The sequence below is a fragment of the Nanorana parkeri genome, unplaced genomic scaffold (genome assembly GCF_000935625.1).
Source record: "Nanorana parkeri isolate BGI_ZX_2015 unplaced genomic scaffold, ASM93562v1 scaffold1428, whole genome shotgun sequence".
NCBI classification, from domain to species: Eukaryota; Metazoa; Chordata; class Amphibia; order Anura; family Dicroglossidae; genus Nanorana; species Nanorana parkeri.
Window position 1 is genome coordinate 222,303 of NW_017307696.1, and position 18,326 is coordinate 240,628.

The 18,326-nt window shown below is 42.0% G+C and overlaps 1 protein-coding gene across 1 annotated transcript in view; it reads left to right on the top strand.

The window, feature by feature from the left end:
- The first annotated feature begins 11,448 nt into the window (after positions 1–11,448).
- LOC108798208 (retinal guanylyl cyclase 2-like) overlaps positions 11,449–18,326 on the top strand; it is a 74,391-nt gene continuing 67,513 nt past the window's right edge. Inside the window, 4 exon segments of the mRNA XM_018569938.1 lie at positions 11,449–11,479; positions 13,002–13,122; positions 13,350–13,402; positions 13,405–13,809. Of these exon segments, the coding sequence (XP_018425440.1) occupies positions 11,449–11,479; positions 13,002–13,122; positions 13,350–13,402; positions 13,405–13,809 (610 nt within the window).

Here is an 18,326-nt window from a genome sequence, read left to right on the forward strand (position 1 = left end):
TTCCCCTCTCTCTCTCTCTTATATTCTCTCTATCGCTCTCCTTTCCCACTCTCCCTTATATTATCTCTCTTTCGCATTATCTTTTATATTCTATCGCTCTTTCCTCCTCTCACTCTCTCTCTCTCTCTCTCTCTCTCTCTCTCTCTACTTTCCTCTTTCCTTCTCTCTCTCTCTCTCTCTCTCTCTCTCTCTCTCTCTCTCTCTCTCTCTTTCCCTCTTCCTGTTGTGTAAAAGAATTCCTTAATAAAGTTTTGAGTGAGAATCTACAGTATTTATAGAAGAACAATAAGACTTATATAGAACAAAAGGAATACTTGTATTATTTATGAAAACGTGTCACTTTTTATAAAATCAAATTAAAAAAGACAAAAGAAGAGGTACATTTAGTGATAATTTAGGAACTATTAGTATTTAGTAACTTTGTCATAGTAGCTGCACTTGTCTATGTTCAGCTCTAATTCATTTGTATAAATGCTTCACGTGTGATGTTTTTAATATAAAACAATTAATTATGCTATCACTGACCACCTCCATATAGTCTCTTTGTAGCTCTGTCTGTGGAGTGCACATCTGTTCCTCCAAATCCAGCTCTGTACACATTGATGCTTTGTATGAGGCTCAAGCAGGGAGCAAGAGAGAGGAAAACATATAGCAGTGAAGAGTTTAAGGTGTGAGAGACAGACAGCATCAACAATCTTCTTATGGAGCTTCCTACCCAAAGCAGGGATTAAACGCGCTCACACACACACAGCTCCAAGTAAGCAGTGTGCCTGACCTAGAGGTCACACTTATGAAAACTGCAGCAGATATATTTCAAGCACTTGAATTCCGAATCACTTTGAGCTGGGAATTATACAAAAATCAAAACAAATCGTTTTTTTTCTCAATTAGTGGGATTCTCCCAGGCTGGAAAAATTAAGAACTGTTGAGAAATCATTTTAACCACCACCGTACATTTGGAAGAAGCAGTAAAATTTAATATATATTAATTCATATCAGCAATAACATTTTATATTGAGAAATATATATTTTTGTAATGTCAATTTGGTTCTGGTGCACTTCCTTTCATGGATGGAGCATTGACCCGTTGGTATGGAATCTGCTGACAACTTATTGAAGATAAAGAAGATAAGACACTGAGTGGTATACGGGACACCGGACAAAGGACCAGGGTTCTGTGTTTGGTTCCTGAAGCTACAGAATAGTAATTGGCTGAAGACATGAAAGGGAATGTTGGCCAGACAAAAGGATCTATGACTAAATTTGCAAGGAGTTGTCCATGGTGCTGAAAGTTTGGTCCCTTGAGGAGACCGAGAAGACATCAATGTCGGATTGAGGTTGCTGTGCTCTGCACTTTACTTACTATGTCCTACCTACAGAATCCACAATGGGCCCTTGAACGGTAAGTTAACCCAATCCCTAATAGTGTCAAAGTGTACTTATCTTCTAACCGCGTCATTAAGTTTATAAATGGATTATAAAATGTACAACTTGTAATTGGTTTCGTTAAGGTATAAATATTGATCTTCATTTCATTTAAAACTAAGCAAAAAATGTATAAAATTGTATTCATTTGCTGATATTGCGAAAACATTGGTGCAAATTAATGATCAATAGTCTTTCTTTTGGTAAAATTAGCCATTTTACATTGTTGTATTAATAATTCTATCTCAATGGTGAGTGAATATCAGTAGCTTGATTTCATTATGGATCTTCAATGTAGACTTGAAGTCCATCAAGTTTTCTATTTTTAGAAAATAGTAACACAAACTGTAGGACCGAGAATGAATATTTTGTCCGATCCAGCAATCCATTTTATAGGATCAACCTAGATCTTCTTAGTAGAATATTTATTAATTTATATAGGTATATGGTAATAGAGATCCGCGCTAGGTGTGTAAACTGTGATAACTAAATATCTAACTATATGAAAGCTGCTGTGCAAACCATTTGTAATAACAATGTAAGTGCAGTACACTTATATTGTTATTAATTTATATAGAGCTGACATGGTCCATTGCGTAGCTTAGTATACACAGGAACGTTACATCATCCAGTGGACCAGGGAAGGGTTAACTCTAATACCAATACAATGGTCTTAGAGACACACGCACTAGGGCCTGCTTCAGGTGAAAGATGATTAGCCTTCTACTATGCCTTTAAATACCGGAATTAAACTAAAGTGCCAGGAGAACATAGAAATTCCATTAATATAAGACTGTCGGAGTAACTGAGCTGTAAACCCCAACTTTGTAAGGCAGCAGTCATAACATAAAGTATATGTAAAGAGGCATATAGTATATGTAAAGTCAAAAAAATTTTTTTTACCTGTTTTGAATAGAATGTTGAATTGAGAGAACCCAGTCAGGTTTTTATTGCTGTCTTTGTCACCCTCACTACTGGTCCTGGTAACCATTGTCCCTGGTAAAGAAAGGGATGGTAATATCTTTGAGTTGTCACTGACAAAGGAGGTGAGGGGAAATCTTTCAATGGGGAGACGTACTGATGGCAGCAATCCAAGAGTCAATATTCCCTTGCTTTGATCCATGTGTGAAAATGATGTCTGATGATCTCTGAACCACTCTTTCACAATCCACACCCGATGAATCCTGGCATTGTCAGGTTGGAATATCTCCAATGTGCCATCAGGGGAAAAAAATCCAGTATTGGAAAAACCTGATCATTCAGTATATTCAGGTAGGCAGCTGACTTCATAGTTTGGGGGCATAAAGTTGCTGAACCTAGACCTGACCAACTGAAGCAACCCCAGATCAGAACAAAACTAAATTCAGGTGGTGACTTTTTTTTGGCCAGGCTGAAGGGATGCACAGATACCGTTTTTTTGGTATGGAGTACGCGTACTGATCTTTATCTTTTGGCACTCACCAATACCAAATACCGATACTGATGCTTCAGGGAGCATGGAGCCAGCTTCCCAGACAATAAAGAAGCCTTCCTGATTGGCCAGGAAGTAGGCTCCATATTGTTTGGCTGGCTCAATGCTGATTGGCCGGAAAGCCGGCTCTCCAGCCAATCAGCAATGAACCGGACAAAGAGCATGGATCCAGATTTCTGGCCAATCAGGAAGGCTTCCTGATTGGTCAGTAAGCCAGTTCTATGTTCCCTCATGGCACTGCTGGTCAGAGGAAATCTCCCTCTGACCATAAGTTCCAGTATCGGAAGTATTGGAGCATTTGGGTGAGTGCTCTCCCAAATAATCGGTAGCGGCACTGATACCGATACTAGCATCGATGTCGGTGCAACCTTACCAGGCAGTGTTCAAGACTTGTGTTTTTTTTACTTAAATCATGGTGTTCTTTGTGTATTTCTTCTATATTTGTGCAGTAATCCAGTGTGAAACTTTGCCTCCTGGAATAAAGAGCAATCACTGCTGCTCTCTCACCTTGTGCGGGCTGACTGGTCTTGTATCCCTTCTGTAGTTCTCTGCTGGCAGCCTGTAGAGGTTGAGGCCGGCTTGGTCCCTCCCAAAGGTCTGCTCTTTTTATAGGCCATGGGCAGCATACTGATGATGTCACCGCTACAAGGTAAAAACTTGGTCTGCAAAGTCACACAAAGCGTATTTATATCGTTTGTGACTAGGGATGCCCAGATACCGGTTTTTCGGTATCAAGTACGAGAACCAATATTTTGTTTTCGGAACTCGTCGACACCGAATACTGATACCTGTGCAGTTTGCCCCGATTATCAGGAAGCCGGATGCCAGATCATGACCTGTTGCCCAACTTCCTGATTGCCTGGGAAGCCGGTGTTCTATTGAAAGAACACCGGCTTCACTTGCCGAGGCTGCCTGGCTTCCTAACCAATCAGGAGGCTGGGCGGTGGGTCATGAGGTGCCGTCTGGCTTTCTGATTGGTCAGGAAGCCACACTGCCTAGGAACAAGTGAAGCTGGCTTCCTAGCCCATCAGGAAGCCGGCCGCCACGTCATGACCCAACTCCCAGCTTCCTGATTGGCTAGGAAGCTGGATTTACTTGGTGCTAGGCAGTGTGGCTTCCTGAAAAATCAGAAGGCCGGGAGATGAGTCATGATGTGCTGCCCGGCTTCCTGATTGGTTAGGAAGCCAGGCTGTCTACTGACAAGTGAAGCTGGCTTTTTAGCCAATCACGAAGCCGAGATGCGGGTCATAACCCACCGCCCGGCTTCCTGATTGAAAAGAAAGCCGTCTCCGTGCTCCCTCGGCAGTACCGGTCAGAGGGAGATCTCCCTCTAACCGAAAGTTCCGGTATCGGAGGTAAGTATCGGAGCATTTGGGCGAGTATGAGTACTTGCCCAAATACTCGGTATTGGCACCAATACCGATACTAGTATCAGTATCAGCGCATCCCTATTTGTGACCATTGAGGAATATATTTAAGTAAAAATGTTAGTGTCTGGAGCATAGCTTAAAGTGCCTTGGCACATTTAAGGTAAAATATAGGAAATCCCCACTATATATGTTGGCATAGGCCTCTACAGGCAAGCTTCTATTGCTTAGAATAGATATCAATGTGAAGATAAGGGACAAAAGTAAGAACAATTTTTCTTAAATGTACAATAACATACAATGCACACTACATCCTTACGGATCTATAACCCTTTGTTAGGACGGGCAGTCCTGCACAACTGATAATGAGATCTGCCAGTACAAAACAGACAGGGTTGATTATGGTAAACATTTACTCCCTAGCCCACTCTTCAACGTTAAATAATGAGGACAAACTTCTGTTTTGGAGTTTCCAGAAAAGAGCAAGTCAAATCTAAGCAGCAATTTTTATGCTATGTGAATGGGAACATGTAACATAGGTGGTATCCCAACTTGGCTGCCAAAGTTAAAATTCACTTTAATGTTCAATTTGTGCTAGATTTTAGACCCATGAGAAACACTTTTCAAATATATCCAGAAATGTTTTTTCATTTTGAATACAGTAGGGAAGGAATATAACCCCATCAGGTTTTTGTTTTTTTGTTATCTGTCACTTTTGGGAAATTTTCCTTTACTTTCTGTCCTTTAGACAAAGTAGGAAGTGAGACCAATTAATAGCACCCCATGATCTGAAAACACTAAATTTAATAGCACTCCTCATACCGGGTGCTACACATGTAAAACCTTTATCCTAAAAGAAAATATAAAACTGTTACTGTAACAGCTTAAAAAGTATTAACTGGAGTTTAGATTTAATTTTTTAATCAAGTCCATCTAAATTTGCTAGTGCATCTAACACCCCCCTCCCCACAGGGTGACAGTGCTGCTGTCCAAGGGTGGCGCCATCGCTCCTCCATAGAGAGGAGTCACACTGACACAGGAAGTGTGTTACCGGCCGGATCACCAGGTGAAAATAAAAGGAAAAAGTCTAATAAATGAAAACAAATGCAACCACCACATCTAAGGCCTGGTAGGCCGCAATATACAGTATGACGTTTCTGGGTTTGTATTTAAAATACACTTTAAGTCAACATTTACTTTGCAAACTAAAATTTCAGAACTCTTTTAGTAAAAAAATCCTGTTACTCGATATTACATTTTTAAACTTTAATCTCTCCAAAGCTCACATAGGTAACATTTCCATGGCAACCCGTTATCTACATAAACAAGCAACACTCTCAGACAAAGAAGAACAACTGACACTATCTATCTACTCCATAAAGAGGACCTGTCATTTAAATTGGCTATCACATAGGGGGATTCTTAGCCCCCCCATGTGATAGCAATAAAGTTAAGTGTAAAAAAAATATAATAAAAAGAGTAATAAAAAAATGAAAGAAGCATAAAAAAAATCAAAAAACACTAAATTTTTTTAAGTTCCCCCCCCCCATACACACGCAAACATGCGTCGGGTGCGCCAACATGCGAAAATGACGATTGCGCCTATTGTGCCACACATGTTACATATCAGCGCGAACGTCGGAGTGCGAGCAGTAATTCTAGGGCCATTAATCACTAATAAAACTAAACTGATAACGTAGGGAAAAATATACTTCCAAAAGAAAGCTTTATGTGTCCCTAAAAAATATTAACATAAATTGCAAGGCTATAGTCCGGTCACGGTGACTGGTGAAATTTTTGACTGACTGGTGAGCCACCCTAAAATGTTTCAAACCCTGTATATATATATTAATTCATTTTTTTTGCACATGTATGACTATTCAAGTCAAAGGTCATCATATCTTAGCTTCACCTTATTCACAAAGCTAAGTGAACATTATCTACTCATTTGGTTAATCAACCCGAATAAATCAATAAGAAAAGAACTGGAACCGGCCTCATACAAAGTAAAGACTTTCTATGGAATCTTATTTTTAATATAAATATCTATTGTTTGTTCTGTAGCCAAATGGACTACTAAATGAAATAAATCATATAATGATTAAAGCTTAACCCCTGGGCCTAGGGCAAATGCCTTTTTTGCCACTTTATTAAATGGCCTTGTGTGCCTGTGTGTTGTTTAATGGAAACCGTGTCAAGTTCCCAACTGCTAAACCAATCATAAAGATGATCCCATTCATGTTTTAAATGCAGCATGGCTGGACAAACCCTGATTCTGGTTGCTGTGCCCACAGGGACTGTCCTTCCTTCGTGAGGCCTCTGTCTGTCATTGAGTGTGGTCTAAGCGAGGCCGAGATTTGCACTTCATATGTAACTGGTGAGACTCTCCTGTAAATCCTGCGTGCTTAATGCTGACAAAGCGAAGAGTATAAGATGCTTATGTTCCATTGAGTTAATTGAGATGTAGCATGTTCTACATGATCTTCCACCTTCCTGTACAGAGAAAATACTGAGAATGTATTTCACATTTCCAGATCATCTAAAACCAAGATTGGGTCCGTTCCCCTGGATTAGGAATGTGATATGAATGGTTTTATGTGGGGATGCACTGATACCATTTTTTTCCTGACCGAGTACGAGTACCAATACGTTTCCTCAAGAATTTGCCGATGTCAATTACCGATACTCTTTTTTTAGTGTCATGTGACAGTTTTTCTAAAACAATACGGATTGAGGATTTTTGGACAGTGGCGGTCAAAGCTGCAAACGCTGTGCCCCTGTTTATTCTGACACCGACTCCAAGCTGTAGATGGACCACAAATCCCAGGGATACATTATACAGGTATGCAGAATAATACCATCAGCTAGAGACAACTACAAATATCAGCGATACATTATACAGCAATGCCGAATGGCAAACGGCTATAGAGGAGCACAAATCACAGCAATACATTATACAACAATGCAGAATAATACAATCAGCTAGAGAGGACTACAAATCCCAATGATACATTATACAGCAATGCCAAATGGCAACCGGCTATAGAGGACTACAAATCTCTGCAATGCATTACAAATGAATGCAGAATAATATGAAGCTACATACTCTGTGCTACTCTGGGGCCGGCCTGATATCTCCAGCGAAAGATCTCAAGAGAGCTGTGTGGGGTCTCAAGAGGCTGTGCGAGATCTCAGGTGAGCTGTGCAGGGTCTTAGGAAGGCTGTGCGGGGTCTCAGGGGGGCTGTGCGGGGTCCCAGATGGGCCCTGAAGCGTGGTGGGTGCGGCAGCGTGGTTTTAGGAAGGAGGAGGAGATGTGTGGCCATCGCTGTAAACAGGCGCCACAGTTTACAGGAACACCACTGACCTGCTTGCTGGGGACCCCGGCAGCCTTCCTGTGAATGGCAGCGCCTTTTTACAGCACCGGCTTCAGTTTAAACATTTAAAGTACTCGTGAAAATACCCAGTACCTGCACCGATACGGTATCAGTATTGGTGCATCCCTAGTTTTATGTTATCTATGGCTTCACTATCTATCTATCTATCTATCTATCTATCTATCTATCTATCTATCTATCTATCTATCTATCTATCTCATAATAATAATAATTAATATTCCTTTCAATGTAAATTCTTTTTTGGGGTTTTTGGATGTTGCTGCCCAGCTTGGGGTGTCCCCCCTCCTCCAGTTGGGTTCTCCATTTAAAATAAATAATTAAATATAAAAAATCCTGCAGGGAAAATGGGCCTTCACCATCATCAAGATGGCAGGTGTGCAAACCTGGAATTCCAGCACAGAGAGGTTAAAGCATGGGTGTTATTTTGCTCAGTAATGTGTATTGCCTTAAAGGAGAACTATGAGGTGAGTGATTTTTCACTCAACCTCATAGTTCGAGCCGACGTGTGACAATGAAACTGTCACAGGTCGGCTCAATAGATCGGGAAGTGAGCGAACACATACCGGCGCTCGCTCACTTCTCGATCATGTCCCTGCAGAGACCCGTGACTGTCACTCACTGTTCCCTGCAGGGATTCCCCCCCTCTCTGCTCCGATCCACCAGTGCTGACTGGCGGAACGGACGGGGGAGGGGGCGGGTACAGCTGGCTCTGCCTCTAGGTCGGCAGAGCCAGCTGTCACTCACGCAGCTGGGTGGATCCAGACAGTAATGTCGGGATCCGTGCAGGCTGTGGCGTTCTCAGTATACCGCAAGCTGTAGCTCGCTATATACTGTGCTTTGGGTCATGGGAGGACGTTGGTATATGTCCTCCCATGACCCTAAAGGTGGCCATACACTGTTGTAAAGTAATTTAAAAAACGTACGATCTGCCCATCTTGGAAAGGCAGATCGTACTTGCGATCATCGCAAGCCCGCCTCCCTGAGTGGCGGGCTTCCGATGACTGCAATGCTGAACGGGCAGTGTGCGCATGCGCACACCAGCCCGTTCGGCAGTTGTCGAACAAGAAGGCCACAAGCATGTTTTCCAGACGTGCGATCGTACAGTATAAACGGTCGCACGCCTTCCATACACTATGCGATTATGCACGCCTTCCATACACTATGCAGGATTTCCTGCGATTATCGTACGATAATCGTACAGTGTATGGGCACCTTTAGGAGAACTATGGGGAAAACACTTACCCCATAGTTCTCCTTTAAGGCCATTCACATCGAAGGGACTGCCAATGCACCACAACACATACTAACTACTATACAGTACGTTGGGCTGCCTTTTACAATGACATGTTGAAGCACCTTGTGGTAACACGCATTTTAACGCACTTTATGACAACACATAATCTGAATAGACCCATCAAATATTTGGCATCCCCTGAGCCTAAAGGCGAAGCCCAATACTAGATAAAGACTGGGGGGGGCCTGGTACAGTATAACACACATTATATTCCACTCATTAATCCCTGTGACAAATTGCTTGTCTTCGTTGTTAACATGCTTTTAATCTAAAATGTGCTGACTCTGTATTTCCAACCTTTGGAACAAATTAAATTATAATCTTGACATCTCTGATATTCTGCTCTTGTGTTCCTTCTGATTTAATAGGGATTTCTTTTCAGCGAGTTCAATGAACTGAATCCAAAGCAGCTGGATTAACCCTTTCATCTCCCACACACCGTGCAGGGAGGGCATCTTAGTTTTATTTAGTAGTCTGAAGGGTATTGTGTACAAAAAGAATATGAAATATGACACAGATTTACAGAGGGGGCTTTTATTTTAAATACAGTATAAGAGGACTGCAGGGCAAAGCAGCATGTTAACTTTAAATCCAGACTCTGCAGCTGTACTCACCTTCCCTTAGTGCCCGGATGATGGAAGCAAAGAGAAGAAGCTTTGTGTAAACTCAATTTTAGACAGCACCCAGAATTCTCTCCCAGCACCCTTTTAATAGTATTGGGCCAATCACCAAGCACCAGGGCTGTTACATGAGAGAAAGGAGAGTCACAAGTTTCCCATAAACTTGCATTTCTCTTTGCTCTCCATAGCGAACAGATCGGAAAGGGGGTAGGTGGTTATTTGAGGGAATGTGTGTTTATGCCGGAAGGAGGTTGGCATTAAACGTGACCCCTGCATGGGCAAAATACAGAGTCACTTCAATCCTTTCGCTGCCAGAGCCATATTCACATATTTTGTTTTGGACATGTTAAAAACCTGAATCATATATTTGCTGAAAGCACGGACCCTGTAGAATAAAATGGCGGCAGTTGCAAATTTTGATCCCATGATTTCAGTAAAAAATACACTTAATTTCTTTTCAGTGCACAATATATTGAGCATTTTATTTTTAAATATAAAAGATGAGGTTGTGCCGAGTAAATAGATAGCCAACATGCCAATCTTAATAATTGCGTGCATCCATGAAGCGGCAAAAAACTACGGTTTAGAGTTAACCCTAAATATTGGCCATAGAGTTATTGCTCTCACTTTGGGGCACGCAGAGATACCTAACATGTTTTGTTCCCCATGGTCCCTGTGTGTGTTGTAAAGTAGTCACGGCTCCAATCTCGCTCCTGTGATGGACTACAATCTCAATACAAATTTGTAAACTAAACATGAGATTGTAGTCCATCCCAGGAGCGAGCTTGGAGCGGTAACTACTTTACAACACACACAGGGACCATGGGCAACACATGTAGCCCCCCTCCAGAAGGAAGGAGAGTGTCAGCGCCAATTCAGAGATGATTGGAGGATCTACAGCCGAGTATTACACAAATAATATACATTGTTGTTAATAGTTAAGGGACTTGAATGCATTTTTAACATTTAACTCATGAGCTTGGTGTCACTTTAACTCCTTTATCCCTGTCTCCCCTTAGCAAGTATTTTGCTTCTGATTTCTCTTTTCAATTCCATTTTTTTTTTATATAACAATAACATTTTTACTTTTTTTAATTGTTCAGTTATTTTTTTCTTTATTTTATAAAAAAAGAAAAATCACAAAATTGAAAAAAAAAACAACAACACGTTGCTACGCTTTAAAATAGAAACTTAATTTTGCTGTCAATATAAATGTGAAAAATCATAGAATAAAATGTGCATTTTTTTAAATCTACAGTCACATTTTAGTTAGTAGGGTCTAGTTAGTAGTTAGTTTTAAAAGTGAACTATAACTTTTTTTTTTTAGCTTTACTTCTCTTTTGGGTCACAGGAGTATATTTATTAATGTGTAACCCAAAGTCATCATATAATGGAATACAGCCCACTATATGACAGCGCAGAGCTATGCTGCAACCAGGAAAGTTCCTGATGATATTGTCAGGATCCACCCTTCTGCCTGATTGACAGTTGGCTTTACCTCTCTAGAGCCAGTGCAAGCTATGCCCGCCCCCTCCCCTGTCTGTACTTCCAATGAACACTGGAGGAACGTAGAAGGGAAGGAGGAATCCCTGCAGGGAGTGGTGAATGACAGTCAACGCTCTCTGCAGGGAGAAGCTGTGAGCTGATCAATCAGTTGTTTATAATCACTCAGTTCTTGAGCTACAGAACCGGCGTATGACAGCTGTAGTGTTCAATAATCAAATGGAACCCACCGCACACCTGACCGGACAAAACCCTCGAGTACCGGGTGGGTGCCAAGCGACAGCAGATCAAAGTGAATGTAAAAAAGGTCACTCACACTCCAGCTCAAATTCAGTCAATATTTATTGACCTCTGTAGTGTCAGAGCATAGCGATGTTTCTGAACTGCTTGGTCAGAGTGGAGTGTGAGTGACCTTTTTTACAATCGGTTATATGAATTCACCTGCACGCCATACAGCGTACAGACCTTGGATGAAAGGTTGGTCGGTGCTTGAAGACAGAGGAGGCGGGGCCCGGAGACGGAACAGGAGGTGGGGCCCGGCGACCACAGAGGCAGACAGCGCTGACAGGTAAGAGATCTCAGACCCTGCAGAGCCCACTATAGAGAGTCTATGGTGGGCTCTGCAGGGTCACTCTCCGGTGGGCTCTGCAAGTGGCATAACTAGCAATCACGGGGCTCCATACAAAATTTTGCTATGGGGACCTGTGATTTCTAGTTACGCCCCTGGTCATACAGCCAACCTTTCGGAGCCACACAGGGTCCCTTCTTCATATGTCGCCCAGAAGAAGGGACCCTGCATGCCCCCGAAACGTTGGCTGTATGACGCATGTGACGATTTAATAAAAAGTGTTTTACTTCTTGCACACATCATCGAGTGCTGGTAACTTCTATCATGACGTTTTTTACAGTCACGTTGATAGCTACAGTGTCTCACGCCGGTTCTAAGCATTGGGAAGAGTACATTTTACTCTCCCAATACTTCTCCTTTAAAACGAACACTGATCAATCTAGAAATTATTTTTTTTTACAACTTTTGTCTATAAATTGGATAGAAAATAAAAAAAATTTTTGCAAGGCAATACTGCCAAGAGAAAGTCTTTTTTTTTGTACCAACATAGTGATAAATGTATTAGATTGATATCTTAAGTAATGGCAAAGTTATCACCGAATCAATAGGCCCATGAAATGTGAAATGTAAAAATTCCTCTGGGCTATAAGGGGCCGTCAGTTGAACTGGACAAATATTTCACTAATCATTTGATAATTTTTCACCTACAAGCAATAAATCAGGCTGCTTTGGTAACTGACTTGCACTATACTGCTTTAGAAAGCATCATATAAGGGAAGTAGGGAATAATGTGAAAGTAATTCATGTAAGGCCTCATTCACACTGCTAAGAGCCGTGCAGCGTGCACAGCTGTATCGGGCCGTTCCTGGGAAGGACAGGTGTGCATGTGATTGTACGCAGCAGCCTGTTCTTCTCTATGGGAGTACGCGGCCGTACGGTCACCCGAACTGCACATCCGTGTGGGTACGGGTGTCCATCCTCGGACGCAGACAGGATAGATCCTGTCTGCGTCCGAGGACGGGCACCCGCACGAATGTGCAGTTCGGGTGATCGCATGGCGCCGTACTTCCATAGAGAAGAACAGACTGCTGCGTACAATCATACGCAGCACCTGTCCTTCCAGGGAACGGCCCGGTACGGCCGTGCACGCTGCAATAATCTGTACGGGCCGGCTCTTAGCGGTGTGAATCAGGCCTAACAGGTCCTGGAACATCTTGTATATTCTCACAGTTTAGTTTGCTGTTAATATAGAACAACATGTTTTTTGCACTTCTGTATTGTGTGAAAATATTATAAGAGCTGTTTTCCCTTTTTAATTAATTAATTTTTTGTTCTGTTTGTCTCTTATTTTTTACAGGTAGACCCGAAACTGTAGATTCATGGCCTGTGAAGGACTTTAGCGTGGCCTTATCAAGTTACGATGTTTTATCATTGTCCACATCTTGGAGACTTCTTGTGGAAGAAATCAAGACTCCAAGGTTCCCATCTTCTCCGGATCCAGAGACCTTTAAGAACGTTCCCGATTCAGGCGCTCCCTTGTTTTTTTTTAATAGGGTTGCTCATGAAACCTTTGGGGGTGCAGTGTGTGAACTTCACGGTGGGCGTGGTTGGTCCGTGGAAGTGCGACCCCCTTTTCTCTAAGGCCTTGCCAGAATTGGCTGCACGTTTGGCGGTGACCAAAATCAACAACGACTCCTCACTACAGCTGGGCCACAAGCTGGATTACAAAGTCCTGGAGGAAAACTGTGAAACCTCCAAAGCGTTAGTGGATTTTGCAAACTTCGGTAAAGACTCTGCTGCATTTCTAGGGCCGCAGAACCCAGGTTACTGTGATGCCGCATCGCTTTTAGGAAAAAGTTGGGACAAAGCCATTTTCTCCTGGGCTTGCATTAACCCTGACCTGGATGTCAGAGATAGCTTTCCAACATTTGCCAGGACTATGCCAACACCGACCAAAGTTTTGTTCCAGTTTATGAAGTATTTTAGATGGGCTCATGTTGGGGTGGTATCTTCCAATGAGGACATCTGGGTGGACACTGGAAGGAAGGTAGCTAGCGCACTAAGAAATCACGGACTTCCTATTGGAATTGTCACAAATATAGGCAATGGCGAGAAAGGCATTAATGATACATTGGCAGCTATAAGGGACACGTATGATCTCAGAGGTAAGAAAAAGTGAATTGCTGATATACTTGGGTATATTTACTGTATATCTTTCCATTTCAACAATGTTCTCACCATCCCAATGTAGTCACCATCCAACACTAGGTCTTACGTTTCACTTATTTATTTACTTACGCTTGTCTTCATTGATTTTTATGCCACTAAGGCTGGGTTCACACCTGGGCGTACTGTAGGCGCATTTTTTCAACTCATTTTTTCAGCTCGTTTTTTAGCTATTTTTTTCGTTCATTGAAACGCGCGTTCGACGCTCATTTTTATACCTCCTTGGCAGTATGATTTTAATTAATTTTTTCCTTTTATTTTCTATCTTTTTTTCGGGGTTTTTTTATTTTTAACTTTCAAACTTCCTGCCGGTTCCGCCCCCCTGCGACGCGGACGTTTGCAAGGGACGGACCCCGGAATACGGCAGCGGCCGGAGGACACAGCGGGGATTGCGGACAAAGTTAGACCTACGCTGTATTCCCGAGTGTGGCTTGGGGTTACCGCTTTGTTAAGTACTGTAGGCGCATTTTTTCAACTCATTTTTTCAGCTCGTTTTTTAGCTATTTTTTTCGTTCATTGAAACGCGCGTTCGACGCTCATTTTTATACCTCCTTGGCAGTATGATTTTAATTAATTTTTTCCTTTTATTTTCTATCTTTTTTTCGGGTTTTTTTTATTTTTAACTTTCAAACTTCCTGCCGGTTCCGGCCCCCTGCGACGCGGACGTTTGCAAGGGACGGACCCCGGAATACGGCAGCGGCCGGAGGACACAGCGGGGATTGCGGACAAAGTTAGACCTACGCTGTATTCCCGAGTGTGGCTTGGGGTTACCGCTTTGTTACCCCCGAGCCACACTCAGGAATATCAATGGATACGCGCGGAAATACGCCCCAAAAGAAGCTCCTGTACTTGTTTGGGTGTAGGGCGTTTCTACGCCCTGAAATATGCCTAGGTGGGAACCATGCCCATAGGAAATTATGGGATTTCACTTGCTGAGCGTTTTTCAGTGCTTTGATCAGCGCTGGAAAACACCCAGGTGTGAACCAGCATTAAAGGCACAGAAGGATCAGACTGACTAACATCTGTGGCCAGGCTATGGACATTGAAGTATTTACATATTCATTTAAGCAGTAAATGAGGTTTAAAAGAAGCCCTAGCTAACAGTAGCTGCAGGTATTGTTGAACAATGCATCTTCAAATACATAATAAGTTAGGTTGAAATCAGTTTCTTGTACTTGCTATTTATATGAAGTTTAGGGATGGCAAGCTGCCACATCCCTTCTGCCAGAGCAGGCATGGGGAGAGGAGATGCAGTTTCAGTGCTTCTGTTCTGAACTTTAAGGATGAATTTCTCCACAGTGTCTGTAGCCAGTGAAATCAATGAGGGCTGAGCTTCTGCTCCGGCTAGAGGCAGGGAGGTGACCGAGCTGTATAGCCTAAACAACAATATAGAAAAGTCAGACCACCAACTGGACTCTTCTGTCTCAGGGACTGCATAAATCTCAACAGTGGATGGGCAGAGGTGGGAGGAACTACTTTCACATACCTACATCAACTCTGCACATAGCTGCTAGCCTGTAGTTTAAAGAAAATCTTTAAGGACAATGTAATAAAGAGTGGCTCATTCCATTACCTAAAAATGTTGCTTTTCACCTTAAAAATACATGTGGAGCAAAGTTAAAAAAAATATACTTAACTTACATTCAGCTTTCACTAATGGCACAGGTGGTTATATGAACCTTCAAACAGACATGTGCAATTAGTTCCGAATTTAAATTTGTAAGAATTTCCAGAAATTTTTCAGAAATTCGGACATTCATTCATTCACCAAATAAACAGTAAAATTGTAAATAAACACACAACACCGTATACTAAGTCCTTTATCTGAAAAAAAGACCACACACAAAGGTTTTTGACAAGTCCTTTATTACCTGTCAATGTGTGGGGTAACAACTACCCCTTACTCATTCACGAGGGGGGGCGGGATCTGGATACCCCTTTATGAAAGGGGCACACGGATTCAGATAAGCCCCCCTGCCACTCAGACCCCCACAACCACTGGGCCAGGGTTATGGGGAAGAGGCCCTTGTCCTCATTGCCATGGGGACAAGGTGCTTTTTCAGGGCGTCCCCCCTGGAAAAGCACCCTCCCCATCTCGAGGGCATGTGGCCTGGTATGGTGCAGGAGGAAGGGTCTGATAATGGATATTACACATTTAAAAAAAAAATATTTTTTTAGTTTTTTGGGATCCCCCCTAAAGTTCCTAGCAGACCTAAAGGGTATGGTATGAATTGGGGGGGGGGGCATATTTTTTTTTATTATTTCTGTGAACTGTCAAACGTTAAAAATAAAACTGTAACTTTTTTTTTTAATGTCACTTTGCTGCAACAAAAATGAGTTTGTATTTATCTAACACATCCAATGATATTTCAGGAATGTATTCATGCAGACATACCACTTTAAAGACCCAATTTTCCTGTGCTGTAGCTCAGTAACACTCACAGGTCTCCAAGTCCTCAGCAATACCACCCTGCGAATTGTTCATTCATGCAGATTTGTGAATTTGGTGTAAGGACCACTCTAGAACTAAACTCTAGCCAACAAGTCATAGGCTCTATTGATCGGGAACTGAGCGATCACATACCACTGATTGCTCAGTTCACGGTCTTCTTGCAGAGAGCGGTGACTGTCAGTCACGGCTCCCCGCAGGGATTCCCCCTTCCTCTCTCCATTCCTCCAGTGCTCATTGGATGGACCAACAGAGGAGAGGGCGGGCACAGCTGGCTCTGACTCTAGAGGGGCAGAGCCAGCTGCCAATCAGGCAGCGGGGAGGATCCTGATAATATTGTCGGTATATTTCTGAGCTGCAGTGCGGCTCTGTGATGTCAGCATATAGCAGGCAATAGTCTGCAATATGCTGAGTTTTGGGTCCCAGGAGGACAATATTAAATGTCCTCCTGGGACCCAAAAGAGAACTATGGTAAAAAAAAGGTTTTGCCATAGTTCTCTTTTAAATACCCAGATGCAGTAAATTACATATATGGGAGGCATACAACTCTGCCTGCCAAAGAAGTAGACATGCTTTTCCTGTGTTGTAGCTCAGTAACACTTACAGGTTTCCGAGGAGAAGCAGAAGACTGATGAGCTCATCTCTCTGTCACTCTTCTCTCTTCTTCTATCAGCATGATTTTTGCACAGGGTCGGTTTAAAATGGTTTCACGGTTTAAAATGGTTTCACGCATGATTCATACAGCTTTCACCCAAGATTCACACATTTTTCATTTAGGAGTAAATAGACTTTGTTTTAAAGAATACAAAGCTGCATTCATTAATGTCAATTTGGAGTTTCTCTTGATATCCTGCCCCACCTATATTCCAGTATTATCTTCACTACAGACTTTCCCAAGCTAAGCCTACATTTATGGTGTCTAGGATACAAAGCGTATCAGGCAGAGCCTCGGTCAAATCTTTAAACTCTATTTATGCCGATAGTATAACTGATACGGAATTAATTTGGAGTCAGCCCAACTTGTGCCATGAACTTTTGTAACTGATAAGCTGAAAAGCTTGACACGATTGATGACTTCAGTGTAACCTTTGGCTAAAAATGCCATTTCTTTTGCTCTCTGCCAATCTGCAAAAGGCAACATTTCTTATTTTTTGACAGTCATGCTCTTGTGCGGTTATAAAAAAAAAAAAAAGAAGAACAAAAATAAGAAAGGAAATAATAAATATTCCCAAGATCAAGAAATCTGAAATGAGCGTGAATATTAAAATAATTGACAGCAAGTAAACAAGCATTGCGGCTCTGAGCCAGAAGTTACCTAATACAGTCTAAACAAGATGTTTTTTATATTATTATTAATCTGTCACAACTGGTGGGCAAAATTGGATTTCATAGTGTGCTCACCCATGTTACAGATCAACAGAGTAAGCCGGTTAATTGGATTTAAATTCCTAATTTGTATCTTGGCTATTGTGTGATGCCTTCCAACTTTTAGATTTATCCAAAATGTTATTTATACTTAAAGCTTATCTAAACCCAAGAACAACACTATATAATATAATATACCGTATTTGCCGGCGTATAAGGTGACTGGGCGTATAAGGCGACCCCCTAATTTTTCTGTTAAAACATAGGTTTTGGGCTATACTCGTATAAGAGGAGTATAGTCCAAAATAATGTTTAAATGCACCCACTAACCTCCATGGCGTTATTCCCGAGTGTGCCGAGTGTGCCTCGGGGTTAATTTTCAGTACCATAAGCGGTAACCCCGAGCCACACTCAGGATTACAGTCTCTTACCTTGTCCACGTCGCAGGGGGGCAGAACCGGCGGGAATTTTAAAAGTAAAAAAAAAGAGAAAAAAAATAGAACAAAAAAAGAAAGAAAGAAAATAAAACAATCAAACCGCCAGGGAGGCTAATCTGTTAGCCCGTTGGATATGCGGTAATACTGTATGTACGGTAGCTTTGTATAAGACGTATAAGACGACCCCCGATTTTCGGGGGATGTT